Source organism: Ranitomeya variabilis, chromosome 7 (genome assembly GCF_051348905.1).
Source record: "Ranitomeya variabilis isolate aRanVar5 chromosome 7, aRanVar5.hap1, whole genome shotgun sequence".
NCBI classification, from domain to species: domain Eukaryota; kingdom Metazoa; phylum Chordata; class Amphibia; order Anura; family Dendrobatidae; genus Ranitomeya; species Ranitomeya variabilis.
Window position 1 is genome coordinate 22,629,970 of NC_135238.1, and position 24,929 is coordinate 22,654,898.

Sequence of the window (24,929 nt, forward strand, 5' to 3'; positions counted from 1 at the left end):
GTAGTTTAAACTGGATATGCTGAGAAATTGGGAGCCAGTGAAGGGATTTGCAAAGAGGGGAAGCAGGAGTGTAGCGAGGAGAGAGATTAATTAGTCGGGCAGCAGAGTTAAGGACGGACTGGTGGGGTGCGAGAGTGTTAGAAGGTAGGCCACAGAGGAGTATGTTGCAGTAGTCGAGGCGGGAGATGATTAGGGCATGCACGAGCATTTTGGTAGAGTGTGGGTTGAGGAAAGGACGGATTCTGGAAATATTTTTGAGCTGGAGGCGACAGGAGGTGGCGAGAGCTTGGATGTGCGGTTTGAAGGACAGGGCAGAATCAAGGGTTACTCCGAGGCAGCGGATTTTGGGGACAGGGGAAAGTGTGATTTCATTTATTTTGATAGATAGATCAGGTAGGGAAGATATGCGAGATGGAGGAAAGATAATTAGTTCAGATTTGTCCACATTGAGCTTGAGGAAGCGAGAGGAGAAGAAGGAGGATATGGGTGATAGACACCCTGGGATTCTGGAGATCAGAGAGGTGACATCTGGGCCAGAGAGGTAGATCTGAGTGTCATCGGCATATAGATGGTACTGGAAGCCATAGGACCTTATGAGTTGTCCCAGGCCGAGTGTATAGATTGAGAAGAGTAAGGGTCCTAGGACAGAGCCTTGAGGGACACCAACAGAGAGGGGGCGAGATGAAGAGGTAGTATGGGAGTAGGAAACGCTAAATGTGCGGTTGGCAAGGTATGAGGAGATCCAAGATAGGGCAATGTCTTTGACCCCAAAGGAAGAGAGGATCTGTAGTAGGAGGCAGTGGTCAACTGTGTCGAAGGCAGAGGACAGGTCTAGGAGGAGGAGTATAGAGAATTGTCTGTTAGCTTTGGCTGTAAATAAGTCGTTAGTAATTTTGGTTAGGGCAGTCTCAGTGGAATGGTGGGGACGGAAGCCAGATTGTAGGTTGTCGAAGAGAGAGTTAGATGCAAAGTGAGAGGAAAGTTCAGCATGGACGTGCTGCTCAAGGAGTTTGGATGCAAATGGGAGCAATGATATGGGGCGATAGCTGGACATAGCGCTTGGGTCAAGGGATGGCTTTTTGAGGATAGGTGTGATTGTGGCATGTTTGAAGGCAGAGGGGAAGGTACCAGAAGTTAGTGAAAGGTTGAAGAGATGGGTTAGGGATGGGATTAGTGTGGTGGTGAGGTTGGGGAGGAGGTGGGATGGGATGGGGTCAAGTGCACAAGTGGTGAGGTGTGATTTGGAGAGAAGATGAGCAAGCTCCTCTTCAGAGATTTTGGAGAGTGAAGTTATGGGGTTTGGGCATTGGTCTCTCACAGAAAGGGGTTGTGGTGGTTGGACAACAAAGATTTGCCTAGTTTGGTCTATCTTATTTTTGAAGTGCGTGGCAAAGTCCTCGGCAACGATTAGGGAACTCGGAGGGGGCAGTGGTGGGCGGAGGAGGGAGTTAAAAGTGTTGAACAACTGTTTGGGGTTGTGGGATAAGGAAGATACAAGGGCTGTGAAGTAGGCCTGTTTAGCAGAGGTGAGAGCTGATTTGAATGCGAGTGTTGCTTGTTTGAGTGCAGTGAAATCATCTTGTGAATGCGTTTTCTTCCAACGTCGTTCTGCAAATCTCGATACTTGCCGAAGCTTTTTAGTGATGCTATTGTGCCAGGGTTGTCTATTGGTTCGTCGCGCTCTGCTATGCATGACAGGGGCAACCGTGTCAATAGCTGATGCAAGAGTGGCATTATGGAAAGCAGTGGCAGTGTCTGTGTCGTGGAGTGAGGATATAGAGGACAGTGGTAGGATAGAGTCAGAGAGTGTGTGGGTGTCTAGGTGTGCGAGGTTCCTGCGTGGGTGTGCATGGTGCTGGACGTGGGTGACAGGTGAAGAGGACAGGGATGAGAAAGTGAGTAGATGATGGTCAGATAGAGGGAGAGGGGAGGTAGTGAAGTTAGATAGGGAGCATAAACGGGTGAAGACCAGGTCTAATGTTTGTCCGTCTGTGTGGGTGGCTGAGGAGGACCACTGAGTAAGTCCAAAGGATGAAGTAAGGGACAGGAGTTTGGAGGCTGCTGACTGGTGGGTGTCAATGGGATATTAAAGTCACCCATGATGATGGTGGGAATGTCAGGGAGAAAGTGAAGGAGCCAGGTGGAGAATTGGTCAATAAAGGCAGTGGTCGGGCCTGGAGGTCTGTATATGATGGCCATTTGGAGGTTGTAGGGGGAGTAGATGCGGACAGAGTGGACTTCAAAAGAGGGGAGGATAAGGGAGGGTAGAGGTGGGATTGGGTTAAAGGTACAGTTGGAAGAAAGGAGGAGACCCACTCCTCCACCATGTTTGTTGCCAGGGCGAGGAGTGTGGGTGAAGTGGAGGCCACCGTAACATAGTGCAGCAGGGGAGGCTGTGTCAGAGGGTGTCAGCCATGTTTCGGTGATGCCCAGAAAGAAAAGATTTCGAGAGGTAAAGAGGTCGTGAATCACGTGGAGTTTATTGCAGATGGAGCGGGCATTCCATAGTGATCCAGAGAGAGGGTGCAGGGGGGTGGGCGTCATGGGCACGGATTTGAGGTGAGCAAGATTTCGGGTGTTTATATTGGGTTGGGAGCGATAGGAGGGGGTAGTAATGGGAGGTATGAGCTGTGGGGGTCCAGGATTAGGAGATATGTCTCCAGCAGTGAGGAGAAGCAGAGAGAGACAGAGCAGGTGGGAGAAGGAGAGTGGGCGGCTTGCTTTGTGTGTTATTAGGAGAGATCTGAGGTTGAGGAGCAGGTCAGCACAGGAGGTCAGGTGGGGAGGCAGGAGGGAAGGAGAGATTATTACTTGGTTAGGGGGTGATGGAGTTTGAGGATAGCGAAGGAGAGTGAGGAGTAAGGCCATGTGCACACGTTAAGTATTTTTCGCGTTTTTTTCGCTATAAAAACGTGATAAAAACGCGAAAAAAACGCTTACATATGCCTCCTATTATTTTAAGTGTATTCCGCATTTTTTGTGCAAATGTAGCCTTTTTTTCCGCGAAAAAATCGCATCGAAAAGCAACATGTTCATTAAAATGCGGAATTGCAGGGGATTCCGCACACCTAGGGGTCCATTGATCTGCTTACTTCCCGCACGAGGCTGTGCACACCATGCGGGAAGTAAGCAGATTATGTGCGGTTGGTACCCAGGGTGGAGGAGAGGAGACTCTCCTCCACGGACTGGGCACCATATAAGTGGTCAAAAAATAAGAATTAAAATAAAAAATAGTCCTATACTCACCCTCGATGTCTTCCCGCCTCCACTGCATGCTGTCGCTTCGGTTCCTGTAGCTGGTGTGCGGTGAAAGACCTGCCGATGATGTCACTGTCCTGTGATTGGTCGTGAGCGGTCATGTGACCGCTCACGTGACCGTGACGTCACGGAAGGTCCTGTGCGCACACACCAGCTATAGGAAGAGGAACGGACGCCGCTGAGGAGATGTCTGGGTGAGTATAAGCATTTTTTTATTTTTTTTATTATTTTTAAACATTCTATCTTTTACTATAGATGCTGCAAAAGCAGCATCTATAGTAAAAAGTTGGTCACACTTGTCAAACACTATGTTTGACAAGTGTGACCAACCTGTCAGTCAGTTTTCCAAGCGATGCTACAGATCGCTTGGAAAACTTTAGCATTCTGCAAGCTAATTACGCTTGCAGAATGCTAAAAAAACGCGAAAAAAACGGAAAAAAAAAGCAAAAAAAAAATGCGGATTTCTTGCAGAAAATTTCCGGTTTTCTTCAGGAAATTTCTGCAAGAAATCCTGAACGTGTGCACATGGCCTAATGGAGCCAAAACTGTTAGAGCGTATGTCAGCATGATGAGAATAAGTATGGCGGAAAGGGAATGAAATTTAGTACAGTTATTAACAGTGGTTAGTCTTACCTTCTGTTCACTTCTGGCATATTTCTGCTATAATATTTGTTATTATCCTTTTAGCGACATCCTTATAGAGACAGACCAAGGTCCAGACAGGCCTGTGACTCTGAATTTAGAACAGGCTAAGGGAACATGAAATAGGCCAGGTGTGATCAGGAGGCAGGGGCAGCAGGAAGACTGGTCACAGACACAGGAGGGGATTAATTAGAAGTCAGAGGGGAAAATGCAAGGGGAAATAGATCCAAATGGAAAGATAAAGCCAAACTGTGTATTGGCATCAAGGAATTAAAATGAGAAAACATGCAGGGGAAGGGGAAAAAAACAAAAAAAACAGAAAAAACAGTCATAGCAGCCAGCGGACATACCAGGAAGAAATTGCAGCTCATGATATGTTACACACAAATGCAGACCATCACCATCACTTGTAGGGGTTGTAGGGGTCCTTTGCGTAGGGGTCCTTTGCGTAGGGGACCTTTGTGTAGGGGTCCTTTGCGTAGGGGCACTTTGTGTAGGGGACCTTTGCGTTGGGGTCCTTTGCGTAGGGGACCTTTGTGTAGGGGTCCTTTGCGTAGGGGACCTTTGCGTAGGGGTCCTTTGCGTAGGGGCACTTTGTGTAGGGGACCTTTGCGTAGGGGTCCTTTGCGTAGGGGCACTTTGTGTAGGGGACCTTTGCGTTGGGGTCCTTTGCGTAGGGGACCTTTGTGTAGGGGTCCTTTGCGTAGGGGACCTTTGCGCAGAGGTCCTTTGCGTAGGGGACCTTTGCGTAGGGGTCCTTTGCGTAGGGGCACTTTGTGTAGGGGACCTTTGCGTTGGGGTCCTTTGCGTAGGGGACCTTTGTGTAGGGGTCCTTTGCGTAGGGGACCTTTGCGCAGAGGTCCTTTGCGTAGGGGCACTTTGTGTAGGGGACCTTTGCGTTGGGGTCCTTTGCGTAGGGGACCTTTGTGTAGGGGTCCTTTGCGTAGGGGTCCTTTGCGTAGGGGACCTTTGCGTAGGGGTCCTTTGCGTAGGGGCACTTTGTGTAGGGGACCTTTGCGTTGGGGTCCTTTGCGTAGGGGACCTTTGTGTAGGGGTCCTTTGCGTAGGGGACCTTTGCGCAGAGGTCCTTTGCGTAAGGGACCTTTGCGTAGGGGTCCTTTGCGTAGGGGTCCTTTGCGTAGGGGTCCTTTGCGTAGGGGTCCTTTGCGTAGGGGCACTTTGCGTAGGGGTCCTTTGCGTAGGGGTCCTTTGCGTAGGGGTCCTTTGCGTAGGGGTCCTTTGCGTAAGGGACCTTTGCGTAGGGGTCCTTTGCGTAGGGGTCCTTTGTGTAGGGGACTTTTGCGTAGGGGTCCTTTGCATAGGGGACCTTTGTGTATGGGGGCAAGAATCAAATGTGACTGCTGCATCTCCCATAGCTCATGCTCGCCAACTCTCCTGTGACATCTGGGACGCTCCAGAAAAAAAAGGTGAGACCCCCTGAAAACCCAGACAGCTTGACCAATCTTCTGGGCTCTGCTGAAGCCTCTTAGAATCCAACGTTCCTGCAAATAACACATTTAGGGGATCTGTGAGTGGGCGTGAAAATGGTCAGGGGTTATACAAATATTTTCCCAGAGTTTAATTTCTCTTTTTTTTTTTAAGTATGTCATACCTATGTAATGCCTTGAAGGAATGGCATGTCAGGCACTAGTGTAATACTTAATTTTGCCTGTGGGGGAGCTGCAGGGAATTTGAACACTTGCAGCAGAGGAGACAAAGGCATGGCCTGCAAAGAGTACATTCAGGGAGCTGATAGGGGTATGGCCACATTGATTTTAATAGGCATTATGTAATTCTTTATTTCGCCTGTGGGGGAGCTGCTGGGAAGTTGAACACTTGCTGCTGCAAACGCACTGTAAAAACGACAGAATCCCTTTAATTATTCTAAATCAGAATCCTATGCAGATCATAATTTACCCCTACGCCTGGGGGGGGGGGGGGGCCGAGAGGCAAGAAATGCCCAAAATGCCCAAGACAGAGAGATAATTAGCCGGCGAGCGTGCCGGTGGTTACCGCCGCTACTGCTGTGATGCTGATTAGAACATCACGGTGAATGTTAGTAAATTCTGAGCCGCGGTGGAGTAAAGTTGTACAGGGCAGTGAAGCAGAAAATCAGTATGGAGATTTCCCCTCTGCGCCTCCTGCCTGATACTGCAGAGTCAGTGGCAGGCGATGCAGAGCATTGTCGGGGAATTACGCTCCGCTGCCAAAGGGTACAGTGTTTTATGTAACGCAGCCAGGAGCCGCTGCCAACAGCCGTGTCATACCGATGTACTGTGCACGCGGCGTACAGCTCAGCACAATGTGCCTACATCCATGGCATTGCAGAAAACTGTCACGTCTGACTATGCCTGCAGGCCTGTTGAAATGGAAACTCCTGCTTATCTTGTCTATTCAGCACCATGTGTTTTATTTTGCTGCAGCGCCTCTGCAGGTGAAATGAAGCATTACAGTAGTTGAGTCCTCCAGACACTGATTGCATCTGCTCTCAGGTACAGCTACCTGATGGGATATTCCGATCTAGCACCCCCCCCATTCAGAATCTAACAATAGGGTATCTCCACCTGACACTACCCCTTTAAGAATAGTTTAAGGGAGCAGTTATACCATTCTGATCTTCACATCAATATATTTATTACTCATAAAGATACCCCCCATTAAATCATATATTATACCCCACTCACTACCAAATCTGTATTCATAACTCAGTTTTAAAGGGGTTGGACCCCCCATAATTAATCCTACAGTGGGGGTCCAACTTTTGGGATTGGCGGTGGTCCAGCAAATAGGACCTTAATTCCATTCAATAAGAGGACTCCAGAGTCCCATTCTTGGGAGTAGTTGGGACCCCCGAGTGATCAGCAATGATTGGACCCCCAGTGGTCAGTAACAGTTGGACCCCCAGTGATCGCAAATTTGAGAAAGCCCCTTCGAAGAACCTAAAGGCTGTAAGGTGTGTCGCTTTGATACATGTGAAAGCCCATTCTCTAGAGAGCCCTATAGCAGCTGCCTAGTTTGCCTCTAAGGTAGGTACAACTTTGCTATGAATGTGGTGGTGGGGTACAGAATGTCACATATCACCGCGGCCCCCCTATTCGTGACCACCCTGATCAGATCATGCTCACCGTCACATTTGAGATCTGAAGAGTTCCTGTTACAACCATCTCAGAAGGAAATCTGTAAAGCATTAAACAAGGCATCGCTGATCGCTAAAAATCTACCTGCGGATGGTATATTGTAAGTTATATAAAAAGAACAAAAATTGATAATATAAAAGTGTTTGCAATAAGCATAAAAGCAAGTGGAATTGCTGCCTGTCAGCACTTGCATATGCTAATCAGGTAATTAGCATTCTGGCAGACGCAAAGACAGTGACTTATGTGCCACATTCAGAGACGTTCTGCAATTAGCTGGCCAGATGTGCATGCCTTAATCAAAAGCAGCTCATGAAGACAGAAGCCACTAGGTGGCGATCTCATGAAACGCCAGAAATCCATATGCTGTGATAATCCTGCACTGCAGTCACACCGCGAGCAAATGTGACAGTCTGTGATACTAAAGAGCAACGACAGGAGAGTGCAGGATAATGCTGGATATAACCCAAGATCAGTAATGTAATGTGTGTACACAGTGTCTGCACCAGCAGAATAGTGAGTGCAGCTCTGGGGTATAATACAGGATGTAACTCAGGATCAGTAATGTAATGTATGTACACAGTGACTGCACCAGCAGAATAGTGAGTGCAGCTCTGGGGTATAATACAGGATGTAACTCAGGATCAGTAATGTAATGTGTGTACACAGTGACTGCACCAGCAGAATAGTGAGCGCAGCTCTGGAGTATAATACAGGATGTAACTCAGGATCAGTAATGTAATGTGTGTACACAGTGTCTGCACCAGCAGAATAGTGAGTGCAGCTCTGGAGTATAATACAGGATGTAACTCAGGATCAGTAATGTAATGTGTGTACACAGTGTCTGCACCAGCAGAATAGTGAGTGCAGCTCTGGGGTATAATACAGGATGTAACTCAGGATCAGTAATGTAATGTATGTACACAGTGACTGCACCAGCAGAATAGTGAGTGCAGCTCTGGGGTATAATACAGGATGTAACTCAGGATCAGTAATGTAATGTATGTACACAGTGACTGCACCAGCAGAATAGTGAGTGCAGCTCTGGGGTATAATACAGGATGTAACTCAGGATCAGTAATGTAATGTATGTACACAGGGACTGCACCAGCAGAATAGTGAGCGCAGCTCTGGGGTATAATACAGGAGGTAACTCAGGATCAGTAATGTATTTACACAGTGACTGCACCAGCAGAATAGTGGGTGCAGCTCTGCTCAGCTGCTACTCACTGTGCTGATTGTGGGTGCGGTCGCTGCTGAGCCTGCTGTGTGCTCCTGAGCTCCTGGGAACCACCACCTCTCCGCCCGGGGACCTGCTCTCTCTCTTGCCCAGGGAGTGAGTGGGTTTTCCTGGGATGAATGAAGGGGCCAAGTCCCAGGCTTCTGCTTCCCGGACCAGGCTGGCGGGGGGCAGAAGGAACCAGCAACCAGCCTGCACATCAGAGGATTCGGAGGTGAGACGCTCCACCAGGAGTCGCAGCAATGTGGCTCCTACTCCCCCCAGGTCTGCAGAGACCCAGAGAAGCCGCAAGGCTTCTATGGAGGAGAAGCCTGCTAGCGTGCAGGATGACGGCCCTTCCGGAGGAAAGCTGAGTGCTCACGGAGGTGAGGCTGACCTCACTGAGGAGGGTTGGGCGCTGCAGAGACCCCGGGAGTCTGTGTCCACCTATGCCTCCCGGGTCATGAGCCACCTCCGTGAGTATGAAGAAGCAAGCAAGAGATTGAGAAGGCTCCGGGAGGAGCTGCGCTGCACAAGCGCAAAAGCTGCAGGCGCCTCCAGACCCAGGAAGACGCAATTCCAGGCGGAGGTAAAGAGGCTGAAGCTTGAAATTAATGACCTGGAGGTAAGAAAAGCCTTTATCCAAGAAAAAAGTGGACCATTTAAAGAAAAATTGCAAAATGAAGACCGATTCACAGAAATGGCTGATAACAGAGAGCAAAGGCAGATAGGGCTGCAGCCTGGGAGCCAGGTAGATGATGATGATGATGATGATGATGATGATGATGAGAAGAAGGAGGATGACCAGCAGAAAGCCCCACCTGGCAGCCTGCTTAGTCACTCACAGGCCACGTGCAGCGAGCTCCCTGCTGGACAGGCGACAATGACATCTCGTCGCAGTTCTGCTGGCTCTGGGGAGGACAGTGACATCGGCCAGGGAGGGGCACTAATGGCAGAGATCAAGCTCCTGGAGTCCCCAGTGTGCCTTCAGAACTTCCATCTTGGTGATGATTTGCCAGAGGAGGCACCTGGGGGCCAGAAAAAAAAGGTGAAGAAGATCAAACCTAAGCTGCAGGAAGCGGTAAGCTATGTGTATGCCCCCCTCCCTGTACCCCCTGAGTCGGCTGCAGGGTCAGCTCGCTGTATAAGCCCCGTTGCCCAGCCCAGCCCGGGTTCTGCTGTGGATCCGGTGCAAAGGCGCGGGGAGACTACAAAGCAATGTAGTGAGGCGCAGAGCTCCGTCTCAGCTTGTAGTAGCGGGGACGTAGCAGCAGGTGCATCAGCCGAGAGGCTGGACAGTGAGGGCGGCCCGGCGGCGGGCGAAAAATCAGGCCACGATACTGTGGTGCGCTCCCCAGTGGGAGGGGGGAGCAGCCTGGTGTCAGGGGCAGCTCCGGTAGCCTCGGTGCCCCTGAATGCTGTTGCCGCTGATCACTTAGTTGAGAAGCGGCGGCAGTGTGAGGGGGTTACCGGGGCTGGGCGTTCCGGTTCTCCCACCAAAGTCCTGTTCTGTGTTGGCGCCGCTGGTCAACAAGATCCTGATGCTAAGGATCAGCGGTGCCTCACAGCAGCTAAAGATCAACGGCGCCTGGTAGCAACCATGAAGCAGCGGAAAATATCAACTGATGATGCGGAGGGCACACATAAAACCAGGGGTGAGGTCACCTCCAGTTCTGTGGAGGAGACTCAGCCCCTTGTGCCTGATGATGCGGAGGCCAAAATGTCACCCCCTGTTGTCACTGGTCCAGCAGGAGTGAATGTGGTGGTGGGTATGGATGAGGAAAACTCTTTGTCTAGTGGTGTGGTTGCTGGTTTGGTGGAGGGTGAGGAGGTTATGGAGGTGGGTAATGGTGATGCTGTTGGTGTGGATGTGGTCACTGGTCCGGTTGCCCCCCCCAGTGGTGGCAGCACCTGTCAGGAGTTATGCCGCTGTCACCTCCGGGGGAAATAGGGCGTCCTCCTCGTCTCTGGGCTCTGGGGACGGCATGTTGCAACGGCGTCTCCTGGAGGCTCTAAAGAAGGGAGAGAGATCACTAATGGTAGAGGGTCGAGAGGTTGATCTATCCTTCTGGATAGAGAGGCATGGCCTCGGGGCCTTCCGAGAGCAAAGAGGGGGGGATACAGTGTGGTCCCTCCCAACAGCCGGGCCGGGTAGTGTGCGTAGGAATGTGGTCCGTCTTCGGTGGAGGGGCAGTGATGCATGTCCTCCAAGGTCGAAGGTTGTGGAGCTCCTGCTGAGGATGGGCTTCAAGGCGATTGACATCTACGCCTTGATACATCCCTATTCCACACCTGAGTTTGATGTCAGCTTTGTTCGGCCGGAGGGGCTTGAACTTTTCTGGTCGAACTATGAGTTGGCAAAAAATGAGCCCGGCTGGCGAGACTTTGCCGTTCAGGCGGTGTCTCGCCAAAATCAAGTCAAGAAAGTGACCGTGATGACATGTAACGAGTCGCTTTCTTGTTATGACATCATGACGTGGCTTGGCCGGTATGGAGAGGTAGTGGAGATGCCAAAGAAAAACCGTGACGAGTTTGGTATCTGGTCAGGGGCCTGGACGTTTATGGTAAAACTTAAGCGTTCAGGTGGTACGGTTGCCCACATACCATCATCTGCATTCCTGGGTAGGGATCGTATCCTGGTCTTCTACCAGGGGCAACCGAAGCTCTGTCACAAGTGCGGCGACCCCACACACTTCAGCGCAAACTGCACTGTGCAGAAGTGTGCATTGTGTGGGGATGTCGGGCATCTTGCTGCATCTTGTGTGGAGATTAGGTGCCACCTGTGTGGTGAGTTAGGTCACCCATTCAGCCGTTGTCCTCGCTCCTTCGCTAACGCAGTCGTGACCCCGGTGGGAGAAAGCCGTGAGGCTGATTCTGCTGGGGAAGGGACTAGCAAGGGTGAGGGAGCTGAGGGGCCAAGGAAGAAAAGCAATAAAAAGACGCCTGCCCAGCTAAGGCGTCTAGACAAGCGCAGACAGGATAGGGAGCTGGGCGAGCCTTGGGCTACTGGGGCGGCCCCTGTCCTGGATGCCAGTCTTGCTGCTGAGGCCCCAAGGGATGATGAGTTGGATGAGGAGGTCAGGAGGATCCACAGGGAGGAGAGTGCCACTGCCTCAGAGTCCTCCCATTATGAAAGTATGGATGAGGATAATAGGCAGTGGCTAGAGGACAAGCGTAAGCTCGGCACCAAAAAGAAGAGAAAGAAGGGAGAAAAAAAATCTTCTCTCACTCTGACCAAGGTACCTAAGGAAGGAAAAACCGACTCCCCTCTGGTTGGTCTTTCTAACCGGTTCCAAGCCCTTGAAAACATCTCTTCCTCTGAGGAGGAAGCTGAGGTTCTGGCTTCGGCGGGGCTCACAGGGGGCGCCGAGTCTCCTCCTTCTGGGAACGTAAGATCTTTGGAGGGAGGGACTGGCCCAGAGTCCGGAGACGAGGACGAAAAAAATAAAAAACGCGTGGAAATGGATACCTCCATGTCATTAAAGAGGGGGAAGGATTCCTCCTCTGAGGCAGAGGATAAGGGTAGTGGGAAAAAGAAAGCCATCTAACTCAATCACCAATGATGGCGGAACCCACTCCGTTGACGCTGGCGTCCATTAATGTCGCCAGCATAAAGTCAAATACAGCTAGATTTGCGGCCTTTGATTTTCTCAGCCGGGTTGAAGCTGACATTTTCTTTTTGCAAGAGACCAGGCTGCCAAACATGGCAGATGTGTTTAAAGCTAAGAGGGAGTGGAGACTCGGGCCCTCCTATTGGTCTCTTGCGGCCGAGCCGTATAGCGGAGTGGCGGTCCTTTTTACCGCACCGGTGGAATGGCGACGGGTTATTAAGTTAGAAATGGGGAGGTGCCTGATCTTAGATGTCCTCATGAAGGGACAAGAGCTCCGGCTCATTAACATCTATGGTCCCCAATCTAAGTGGGACCGGAAGTGTCTCTTTATGAGGATCAAGCCCTACCTTTTTACAAGTCGGCAGGTTGTCTTTGGAGGGGACTTCAATGCTGTCACGAGGCCCCGAGATAGAGGAGGTTCCAGAGACAAGCTGACTTATGATAGCGTCGCCCTTAATAGTATAGCTAGTGAGGCTCGCCTGGTGGATGTCCACATTCGTCACACCCCAGGCCACGAGGGGTTCACCTATCATAGAGGTAACTGTAGGTCCAGAATAGATAGGTTTTACTTAAAGGAGGAAGCTGTCTCTTCAGCAGTGTCTGTTGTTGAGGTGGAGTTCTCCGACCACTGTTTAATTTTGTTTTCTCTGAATGTTACAGAGACCCTCCGGGTGGGAAGAGGCTTTTGGAGGCTCAATTCGTCTCTCTTGGAAGAAGCGGAGATAAGACAGTCCTTTGAGGATTTTCTTCAGAGCCAGGTACCCTTACTGGATCTTTGTAGTAGTAGGTCAGAGTGGTGGGAGATGTTCAAGGAAAGGGTGGCGAGATTCTTCCGCCAGCTCTCGGGCCTCAGGAGTCTGAGCAGGTACCGCCTGTATCAGGGTCTGAGGAGGAAACTCGAACATCTTGTCTCAACTGGAGGTAGCCGCGAGGAGATCTCCAGAGTGAAATCTTTGCTTATGAGGTGTCAGTACGATAGACACGCATCTTTGGTTTTTGAGAGGGATTACGGGAAGTACCGCTCGCCCGACCCTTACAGAAACTGCAAGATGTCAGTGAATAGTAAAGTGGTTACAGGACTGGTCGACACTGCGGGGTCCCTGAGGCGATCCAGATCAGGGATCCTGGAGGTTGTCAGATCCTTCTACTCGCACCTCTTGGGGAAGAGGGATCTTGATTGGGATGAGATGTCGGCTTTCCTGGCAGAAGCTGTCCCCGAACCAGGGGTAAACCCCTCTCTTGACGTTTTGAGAGAAATGATCAGGGAAGAGGAAGTTCAGTTGGCGATTGAAGGGCTTGCCCAAAAAAAATCGCCTGGTCCAGATGGCTTAACATCTGAATTCTATAAGACCTTTAAGGACGTTTTGGTTCCCCTCTTGACTGAGGTATTCAATGAGTGTCTTTCCTCGGGCACTCTGCCGAAGTCAATGAGGAGGTCTGCTCTGATCATCTTGTCAAAGGGTAAGGACCCATCTTGCATTGAGAATTGGCGTCCCATAGCGCTTCTCAATGCAGACAGGAAGGTTCTGGCAAAGGTGCTGTTTAATCGGCTGGTGAAATTTGCACCCCGACTCCTTTCGGAGGTCCAGCATTGCTCTGTTCCAGGCCGCAGCACATTTAGTGCTGTGCTCAGTGTCCGAGAGGCAGTGGAGCAGGGTAGGGCTGGTCACTGGAAGAGGTACATGCTGTCACTGGACCAGGCAAAAGCATTTGATCGGGTTAATCACGAGTACCTCTGGTCCGTCCTTCTGAGATATGGCCTGCTGGGGGGGGTTTGTTGATTGGCTTAAGACCTTGTACAGTGGGGCAGAGAGTTTCCCGCTTGTGAACGGTTGGATTGGCAGCTCTTTTGAGGTTGGGTCCGGTGTTCGCCAGGGTTGTCCCTTGAGCCCGCTGCTGTACGTGTTTGCGATTGACCCTCTTGTTAGGAGGGTGGAGCGTGGACCGTTGGCCGGGATCGGGATGGACCAGGCAGCACCGGAGGCCACTCTGAGGGTGGTGGCGTATGCCGATGATGTCACCGTGTTTGTTTCCTCTCACGAGGAGGCAGGGTGGCTGATGTCAGAGGTAGATCGCTACTCGGAGGCATCCGGGTCCAAGATCAACCGGGATAAGTGTGAGAGTCTCTGGCTGGGAGGAGTAGATCCTGGTTTTGATCTCCCGGACACCCTTCCAGGACCCAAAATCTCTGCAAAAATCCTTGGCATTGAATTTGGCCAGGGGGATTACCCCAAACAAAATTGGGACAGCAGGCTAGAGATCGCCACTCAGAAGGTGAACCAATGGAAGGGTTGGTCTTTGACCCTAAGGGATAGGGTAAACCTGATCAAAACTTACCTGCTCCCTTTACTGATTTATCTGGGCAGTGTGTGCATCTTGCCGGAATCTCTCTGGACTCGGGTCTACAGTTTGCTCTTCCAACTGTTATGGGGGAATAGACTGAACCTGGTCAAGAGGGAGGTTACTTACCGTACGAGGAGACTAGGAGGGTTGGGTATGGTCAACCCTGTGGTATTCCTTGTGGATACCTTCATTAAGATCAATATTGCAAACCTCTAGAAAGAGAGGGCTCCTCCGTGGGTATTCTCCTGTAGGGGATGGTTTCAGCCTTTCTTCCAGGAATGGGAGGCAGGAGGGCAAGTGAAGGATCTTCGCACACCGCATGGACATCTTCCAGCTTACGCTACCTTGGTTCTGAAGGTAATTCGCCGGTGGGGTCTGGGAATGTGGGAGATCAGGACTCTGCCAAGGAAACTCCTTGACAATAGGGCTCTGTTGACCCATTTCCAGAGGCCTCTGGCGCTCAGGGACTGCCCAAGTCAGGATCTTGGGGTGGGTTTGCATCTTTTGAATTCTATCAGGATCCCCTCGAAGTTTTGGGACTTGGCTTGGCGCTGCTTCCATGGGAAACTGTGTGTGAGGGACAATCTGAAGTGTAGGAGCTCTGAGGACAGGAATTGTCCTCGGGAGCATTGTGGTACCTTGCTGGAAAGCATGGACCACTTCCTGCTTCATTGTCCCTTCAACACAGAGGTGTACAACAGGGTGGGCGCCTTTATTGGTTGGTCTCGGCTGGCCGGTCTCTCCTATGCGGAATGGGCCTATGGAGCATTCGGAGACCTGGGTGGTCGGGACCGTTGCACCTTATTTCTAGTTAGCGCAGTGGTTAGGTATCACACGTGGAACGCACGGTGCTTAGTATCGACGCAACGAAAAATCCTCCCAGTGGACGATGTGTTTAGGACCATACTCGGTGACCTGGTGAAGGTGCGCTCTCTGGAGTATGGGAGACTGGGCGCACGGAGGGCCGCGCTCCTCTGGAGGGGCCTTTCTTTTAGTGTGCCCTAGTCTGGTCATCTTCTTTCCTGGTGGTGGGCTGCTGCTGACACTGTAGATTTTTGATTTGTTTGATCATTATACAGTGATGTAGGGCTGCAGGCGCCGAACTTGGGCTTCGTGAGTTGTGATTATTGTGGTGTATGCTGCTGTATATATTGTATATATTGTATATGGGGATTAGATTTGGATGTAGGTGTTAGGTTGGGTGGTGGGAAAAGGGGGGAGGTGGGATTATCTTGTGGGACTATGGGACACTGGGTTCTTTGGGGGAAAACTGGCACTGCCTGATCTGGCCTATGGACGTTGGACATGGACTGAGGCATGAGAGGCAGGACCAGCTCTCAGGTCAGTGCGGGGGGTTGGGAATGGAGGACAGCTTAGTATTGTATATATTTGTTTAAATTTGTGGCTATTTTATTTAAAACTAAAAAAAAATAAATAAATAAATAAATAATAAAAAAAATAAAAAATAAAAAAAAGAGAAAAAAGTTTATGTATATACTTTTTGTTTGCAATTGTTTATTTTATTTCTTATTATTATTTTGTTTGGTGACCGGACCAGAAGGTCAAAGTAGTTATTCTGTATATACTATATAATATGTGTGAGAGGAGAGAATGAGCGGCTGGACCAGTGTTCAGTATACTGATTATTTTCTGGCTGATATTTCTGTTTTGTTTCTATTGTTATTGTTATGTTTTTCATTTTTATAATAAAAGATCTACAGGATGTAACTCAGGATCAGTAATGTAATGTATGTACACAGTTACTGCACCAGCAGAATAGTGAGTGCAGCTCTGGAGTATAGTACAGGATGTAACTCGGGATCAGTAATGTAATGTATGTACACAGTTACTGCACCAACAGAATAATGAGTGCAGCTCTGGAGTATAATACAGGAGGTAACTCAGGATCAGTAATGTAATGTATGTACACAGTTACTGCACCAGCAGAATAGTGAGTGCAGCTCTGGGGTATAATACAGAATGTAACTCAGGATCAGTAATGTAATGTATGTACACAGTGACTGCACCAGCAGAATAGTGAGTGCAGCTCTGGAGTATAATACAGGATGTAACTCAGGATCAGTAATGTAATGTATGTACACAGTGACTGCACCAGCAGAATAGTGAGTGCAGCTCTGGGGTATAATACAGGATGTAACTCAGGATCAGTAATGTAATGTATGTACATAGTGACTGCACCAGCAGAATAGTGAGTGCAGCTCTGGAGTATAATACAGGAGGTAACTCAGGATCAGTAATGTAATGTATGTACACAGTGACTGCACCAGCAGAATAGTGAGTGCAGCTCTGGAGTATAATACAGGATGTAACTCAGGATCAGTATTGTAATGTATGTACACAGTAATTGCACCAGCAGAATAGTGAGTGCAGCTCTGGAGTATAATACAGAATGTAACTCAGGATCAGTAATGTAATGTATGTACACAGTGACTGCACCAGCAGAATAGTGAGTGCAGCTCTGGAGTATAATACAGGAGGTAACTCAGGATCAGTAATGTAATGTATGTACACAGTGACTGCACCAGCAGAATAGTGAGTGCAGCTCTGGGGTATAATACAGGATGTAACTCAGGATCAGTAATGTAATGTATGTACACAGTGACTGCACCAGCAGAATAGTGAGTGCAGCTCTGGAGTATAATACAGGATGTAATTCAGGATCAGTAATGTAATGTATGTACACTGTGACTGCACCAGCAGAATAGTGAGTGCAGCTCTGGGGTATAATACAGGATGTAACTCAGGATCAGTAATGTAATGTATGTACACAGTGACTGCACCAGCAGAATAGTGAGTGCAGCTCTGGAGTATAATACAGGATGTAATTCAGGATCAGTAATGTAATGTATGTACACAGTGACTGCACCAGCAGAATAGTGAGTGCAGCTCTGGGGTATAATACAGGATGTAACTCAGGATCAGTAATGTAATGTATGTACACAGTGACTGCACCAGCAGAATAGTGAGTGCAGCTCTGGAGTATAATACAGGAGGTAACTCAGGATCAGTAATGTATGTACACAGTGACTGCACCAGCAGAATAGTGAGTGCAGCTCTGGAGTATAATACAGGAGGTAACTCAGGATCAGTAATGTAATGTGGCCACTTTCCTGCTGTATATGGTAATAGGTTTTTACTGAAATCTTGGTTTTCTAATCATGAAGCAGGAGGCACAGGATGAACAGCGGCCTCCTTACACCGTTCACCTTGAGCGGTGATACATTTATACTAATAGAAATGAGTAAATGAGTGAAATATATGTATATGTCGGGCTGGTGATCGGCGTCTGCCATGAGAATTTGCGGTTATTTTGTAGCAATCAAAATTGTTGATTAAAACAGATGTTAATATTAATGAACAGTGACAAATCCTTAATGCGGAGGCTGCAGCGCTGTCGGGCGCAGAGGCTCAGCAAACAGCGAATGTTCCTAGTGATGGGAGCGGTGCGAGTATCTGCAGGAATAGGAGGCGCGCTGTGATTATTTACATTCATCAGGGCCTCGACTTTGCTCTGAAAAACCCTTCAGGCCTCGTGAGATGAAGAATCTCATTCCCTCATAAAGCTTTCAGGAACTAATTATTTCTGTGCAGCGCGGTCCGTTATCCCCGGCCTCATTAACACCTCTTCTTCTGGAGCTGCGCTCTCATGCATTACTTTGCAAGTGTTGACAATCCAACTTGACTAAAAGTAAGAAAAAAATTCTGATGTCTTCTTCTATTCTTGGTTATTCTTAAAGCGGCACTATCAGAGTTATATAGAGTGAAATGTTATTATTGTGGATTTTTTTCCTATGATATGACATTTCCTTTATGTACACAGAATAAAATATAGTCCAGTTAGTTTAGTTTTACCGCAGGCTGTAAAGTGAGATGCTTTTCTACAGTGTGTAGACATGTAACGATGACATCTAGTGGCCAGTATGAAAACTGCAACTAGGTTAGCATCAAAAGAAAGCCTCATGAATGGATGCTGTCCCAAGGCTCCGCAGACCCCCCACGTCCCACTATGATATATAGACATGACACTGTACTGTAAAGATATGAGAGTTAGGGGTAAAGCAATGATTCTAGGGAACAATGTGATATCTGATGAAGAGTTGGAAGAAACAGAAGTTAAAATCCCTCAGGAGCCACTAGGGGTGATGTATTATGGCTTCAGAAAAAAAAAAGTGAAGTTGTAGAGAGACTCAGACATAATATCTCCATGTACATAGATCTTTGCTGTAGGTCGTAAAATGAGATGCTTTTCTGCAGTGAGTATAATGTAACAGAGACATCTAGTGGCCAACATGAAAATTACATTTTCTTTGGGTTATAGAGAAGAATTAAACATTAATATTGTAGATTTTTTTCCCCATTTTATTCTGTTTCTTTTATGGATACACTGCCATGAAAAAATAGAATAAAAGTTGGTCTGGCCCTAATAATAACAGTTTTACTGTAGGTTGTAAAAAAAGATGCTTTTATTATCATTTGCATACATGTAATGATGACATCTAGTGGCCAATATGAAAACTGCAAATTTAGTAATTTGGGTTATCAAAAGCCAAATAGTCATTTATAATGCATTCATATATTACTGTACTGCAAAGGTATGTGAGGTAGGGATAAGGCAATGCTACTACAGGTGATTAACAATAGGACGATATAGAATAATTAATGCCTCGGAGTGCAATACAAAGGTGTAGTTTGGCCTTATATAATGTTATGAATGAAGTAATAGGGCTCCAGACAAAATGGAACTTGTTTTCAGCCATAATATGCTCATGTACATAGAGCTTTGCTGTAGGTCGTAAAATGAGATGCTTTTTCTAAGATGTGTACCAGCGACATCTAGTGGCCAATATGAAAACTGCGCTGTATCCAAATTATATTTTCTTTCCAAATACTTACAATAAAAACATCTAAAGAACAAAATATCCAGAATAATATTAATCTTGAAAATAACATCAATACTGTCTCTTTAGATGCAAGTACTTGAATAGTTATCGCTGCCCACAGGCTTTTCTCACGTATTGTATTACTGGGACTATGATTTTTTTTTTAACGTTTTGTTCTCTGCGCTGTTATTCGTGTGAAAACACGTTTTGCGAAGGTAACGTGTGATTTTCTGCACTTGCTCTCCCCATGGACTCGCGCTTCTCATGGAAGAAGAGAATGGATTTGCCCTCAAGATGTTACGAGATCGTGCACTTGTTAAATAAGTGAAAAGCTCTCCTGGTCCGTATATCCCGGAGATGTCGATATTAATAACAGCAGCTCTAGGAAAAGCCGAGATATGGACGGGTCACACATGGAAAACAGTCAAAAAGCCTGCTGCATCTTCAAGATCTCTGTTTGCATTCAGTAAATGAAATAAAAAAAATGTCTGGCACTTTACTCACCCATCCGTGTCTTGAAAATTTACATTCACTCTTTTGGCGGATCCAAGGAGCTCTGTGACAAGGAAGGAGAAAGGAAATAATTGAGGACATGAAACAAGAGCTCATGCTGAACATGACAGGTACAAAACACATGTATTGTATTGAATTTGTTACCAGACAAGGCATGTAATAAATCATGTCCCGTGCAAGGAAGCACAACAGTTTTTTTTTTAAGTTGCAGTTCCAGGTATGGCCAGCAGTTGTGCTGGAGAGCTCCTTCAGCAGTAGGCAAAGGAAGTGTGATGACTTCTGTACATAGCCCACGAAATACCGCCATACACAGCCAAAGTAATACCGCCATACAGAGCCAAAGTAATACCGACATACACAGCCATACACAGCCAAAGTAATACCGTCATACACAGCCAAAGTAATACCGCCATACAGAGCCAAAGTAATACCGCCATACAGAGCCAAAGTAATACCGACATACACAGCCATACACAGCCAAAGTAATACCGTCATACACAGTCAAAGTAATACCGTCATACACAGCCAAAGTAATACCGCCACACACAGCCAAAGCAATACCGCCATAGACAGCCAAAGTAAAACCATCATACACAGCCAAACTAATACCGCCATACACAGTCAAAGTAATAGCATCATACACAGCCAAAGTAATACCACCACACGCAGCCAAAGTAAAACCATCATACACAGCCAAAGTAATACCGCCATACACAGTCAAAGTAACAAAATTATACACAGCCAAAGTAATACCGCCATGCACAACCAAAGTAATACCACCATACACAAAGTAATACCGCCATACACAAAGTAATACTGGGACAGCACGGTGGCGCAGTGGTTAGCACAGCAGCCTTGCAGCGCTGGAGTCCTGGGTTCAAGAGTTTGTATGTTCTCTCCGTGTTTGCGTGGGTTTCCTCCGTGTTCTCCGGTTTCCTCCCACATTCCAAAGACATACTGATAGGGAATTTAGATTGTGAGCCCGAATGGGGACAGCGACGATAATGTGTGCAACCTGTAAAGCGCTGCGGAATATGTTAGCGCTATATAAAAATAAAGATTATAATTATTATTATTATTAATACCATGCACAGCCAAAGTAATACCGCCATACACAGCCAAAGTAATACCGCCATACACAAAGTAATACCGCCATACACAGCCAAAGTAATACCGCTATACACAAATTAATACCACGACACACCCAGAGTAATACGCCATACACAGCCAAAGTAATACCGCCATACACAAAGTAATACTGCCATACACAGCCAAAGTAATACCGCTATACACAAATTAATACCACGACACACCCAGAGTAATACGCCATACACAGCCAGAGTAATACCGCCATACACAGCCAAAGCAATACCGCCATACACAGCCAAAGTAATATCTCCATACACAAAGTAATACCATGACACAGCCAGAGTAGTACCACCATACACAGCCAATGTAATACCGCCATACACAGACAAAATAATGCTACTACACAGCCAAAGTAATACTGTCATACACAGCCAAAGTATTACCGCTGTACACTGCCAAAGTAATACCGCCAAATACAGCCAAAATAATACCGCCATACACAGTCAAAATAATATAGTTATATACTGCCAAAGTAATATCTTCATACACAGCCAAAGTAATACGACCATACACAGCCAAAGTATTACCGCTATACACAGCAAAAGAACGGTAATACTGCCAAACACAGACAAAATAATACCGCCATACAGTCAAAATGCTACAGCCATAAACTGCCAAAGTAATACCATACACAACCAAAGTAATACCGCCATACACAGCCAAAATAATACTGCCATAGACAGCCAAAATAATACCGCCATACACAGCCAAAATAATGCCGCCATACACAGCCAAATACCACTACACACAGCTAAAGTAATACCACCATACACTGCCTGCATAAAACTGCCATACACCATTCATGTACTATTGCACACACAGTCCATACAATATCTACATATATAGCTAACATAATATTCACATATACTGTGACTGAATAGCCTATGTAATACTGACAAAGTCCTCCAAACACCCACATACACAGCTCCTGAAATTCCCACATAGACAAATGCAATACTGCCATATACTCTCCATGTAATATTAGCATACAATGTCCACATAATTGATATATACACAGCTTACGTAATGCTGACATATACTCTGATATAATACTGTCATACACAGCCTATGTAATATGTACACAGTCCACATTATACCCACATACACAGCATCTGTAAACTGACAAATAGACTGACATAAAACTGTAATAGACAGTCTATATAATACTCATTTCTGACATATAGTCCAACGTAATATTGCCATAGTACGGTAAGTAGAAGCGGCATACATAGTCCATTTAATCGACATACAAACAGCTTCTGCAATACTGACGTAATCCAATGACATACTGCAATAAACAGACCATTTCGCATTGTCATACACAGCCCATATAATACCCAGGTACATTGCTTATGTAATACCTATATATAGTGTGGCATTATACTGCCATACATAGTTTATGTAATACTGATACAATCCACATAGACAGCTGCTGTAATATCGACATAGCCAATGTATCCCTGCCATACACAATCCATGCAGTATCAGCATACACAGTCCACATTATACCCATATACACATCTGACATAATACCAACATAATACTGGCATACACAGCCTATGTAATACCGACAAATAATCCAATGTAATGCTGCAATGCACAGTCCATATAATACCTTTGTACACAGCCTTATATATTACTGACAAATTGTCTGACATACAACTGCCATACACAGCCTATGTAATACTGATACAATCCACATAATAAATACATACGAAGCTTCCATAATACCGACAAATCATCCAACGTCATGCTGCTATTCACAGTCCATGTGGTATCAGAATACACTGTCCACGTAATACCAACAAATCATGTTACATAATACTGCCATACACAGCCCATGTAGTACTGATACAATCCACATAATACGCACATACAGCTTACGTAATACCAGCACATAGTCCATCGTAATACTGCAATACACAGTCCACATAATACATACATACACAGCGAACTGAATATCGACATACACTCTGATGTGATGCTGCCATATACAGCCTATGTAACAGTGAAATATACAGCCCACACAATAATACCGCCATAGAAATAGTAAATCATCAACCAATTATACAGATCGGAACGGCAAAGTGAGATACACGTCTCTTACAACTAAGCTCCACTCTACTGAATCAGAAAGCAAAATGTCTGACACAGTCTGTACGCAGCCGACAAAGTAACGCATAGATGGTAGAAATAATACCGCTAACTCCTTCCATTTCATAAAATGTCTCCCTATTAGTCATGCCTACACAGGAACGTGACAGGTAATTCCTCTTTTCATCTCATGTTCACCTCACCGCCATATAGAGAGAGTGTGACGCACGCGGCACTTTCAGCACGTGCTGGGCCCACAGTTTAAGGGCCCGGTTACTAATGGATCACACCTGTAGAAACCTTCCATTTTTTCCTCACGATGCTCTGATCGCCTGATTAGCGGCGTGCTGCCTAAATATCTTCCTTTTATCGTCCTCACAGATTCAGAAACCCTTTGGTTAGTTTCACTGTTTGGTCCGCAAAATGTGGCTCTCCATTTTTTTCCAAACTACAGCTCCCAGCATGCCTCGTCCGGGAACTCTGAGGTAAAAAGTGATGATTTTGACAGGGAATTTGGGGTTAATAAAGGAGGGGACCTCTGTTTAGGGTTTGGTGATTGTAAAGAGCGTCTCCCTCACTGGAGGACCTGTCCTGCCCTGCATTACATAGAGAAGCCATTGATTTGTACAGCGCTGTGTAATACTTAATTTCACCACAGGTGTCACTGCAGGGAAACTGAACACTTACAGCCAGGTTTCCCCACTGTTGATCACTGCATGTCCATAGTTTAAAGTTGAGAGCCCATTGCAGAGGGCATTGGTGGCAGGCCTAATATTATAGGCTCAATATTAAAGGGGCACTTGTGGCTGGGGAATGGTAGGCAGTGGGCACACAATTTTGAGGGCCTCTGTAGTTTTGATAATGACATTATGTATGATCTGTGGAGCTCTGACCAATCCTAACAATTAGGGTATGTTCACACTGAGTCTTTTTTGCTGAGTTTTTTAGGCAGAACCTACAAGTTTTTGAGCAGTTTTGAGTTTTTGAGGAGGATTTGGAGAGTTTCCACTCAGTTTTGGCTCAGTGGGTATATGCACACGATGGCTGCTGTGTTCTTTGGTTTATAGATATTAATTATCTATCTGAGCACTTTTTAGATAAACGTTTCGCTTCGGATTATCGCACTTGCTCGGGTCGTCTTCTTCTCGTACATTTGACAGATCATTGTGCTTTGCCATGATAAGAAAAACAATCTATCCGGATGGCGGCGGCGGCGGTGGGTAATTATCCGTCCTCCCACCAGCTTCCACATGAGTCGGATTCCTTCTATTTTACTTGCAATTAACAAGGCAAATTAGTGCATTACTGTATCTGTCAGCTCCGGACACGTGACGCCAAGATCCACATAGAAAAACCGCACAAAACGGGGACAGCCATGATGGCGCAGGAAACAGTTTCCGCCATGCTGAGTGATAGCGTGAAGAAAACCTTGTAAAAAATGAGTGGAAAAATCAGAGTGATTCAGTGCCCTCATGTCAGTCATGGTGGAGTCCTCACAACAGACCCCTCAATACGTACCAGCTGTAGTGCCCCACAAGGACATGCACACATTGATTTTTTTCACAAGGATTTTGGTGCATATTCTGAGCCGAATTCTCCAGAAGAGCAAAATGAGACTGGGAAACTCATACTTCTTAAGAAACATCACTTCTTAAATATGTTCTGCACATATTCTGCCCCTAAAATTACACTAAATGGGGGCTAATCTGCATGAGGGTCTACAGATCTGCAATGTGCAAATCTGCTGGATTCTATTGCAAATATACAGCTAAAACACCAAGCTGTAGAGGCACCCATACAGTACCAGCCAGAGAGCCCCCTACACAGTACCAGCCAGAGAGCCCCCTACACAGTACCAGCCAGAGAGACCCCTACACAGTACCAGCCAGAGAGACCCCTACACAGTACCAGCCAGAGAGCCCCAACACAGTACCAGCCAGAGAGTCCTCTACACAGTACCAGCCAGAGAGACCCCTACACAGTACCAGCCAGAGAGCCCCCTACACAGTACCAGCCAGAGAGACCCCTACACAGTACCAGCCAGAGAGCCCCTACACAGTACCAG

General features: G+C 47.0%; 1 protein-coding gene across 4 annotated transcripts in view; it reads right to left on the reverse strand.

The window, feature by feature from the left end:
* CASKIN1 (CASK interacting protein 1) overlaps window positions 1-24,929 on the reverse strand; it is a 178,682-nt gene that overhangs the window by 47,969 nt on the left and 105,784 nt on the right. For all 4 annotated transcript variants that reach the window (XM_077274484.1, XM_077274488.1, XM_077274487.1 and 1 more), the window contains exon 2: window positions 19,613-19,664. In XM_077274484.1, the coding sequence (XP_077130599.1) occupies window positions 19,613-19,664 (52 nt within the window). The remainder of the gene's footprint in view (window positions 1-19,612; window positions 19,665-24,929) is intronic.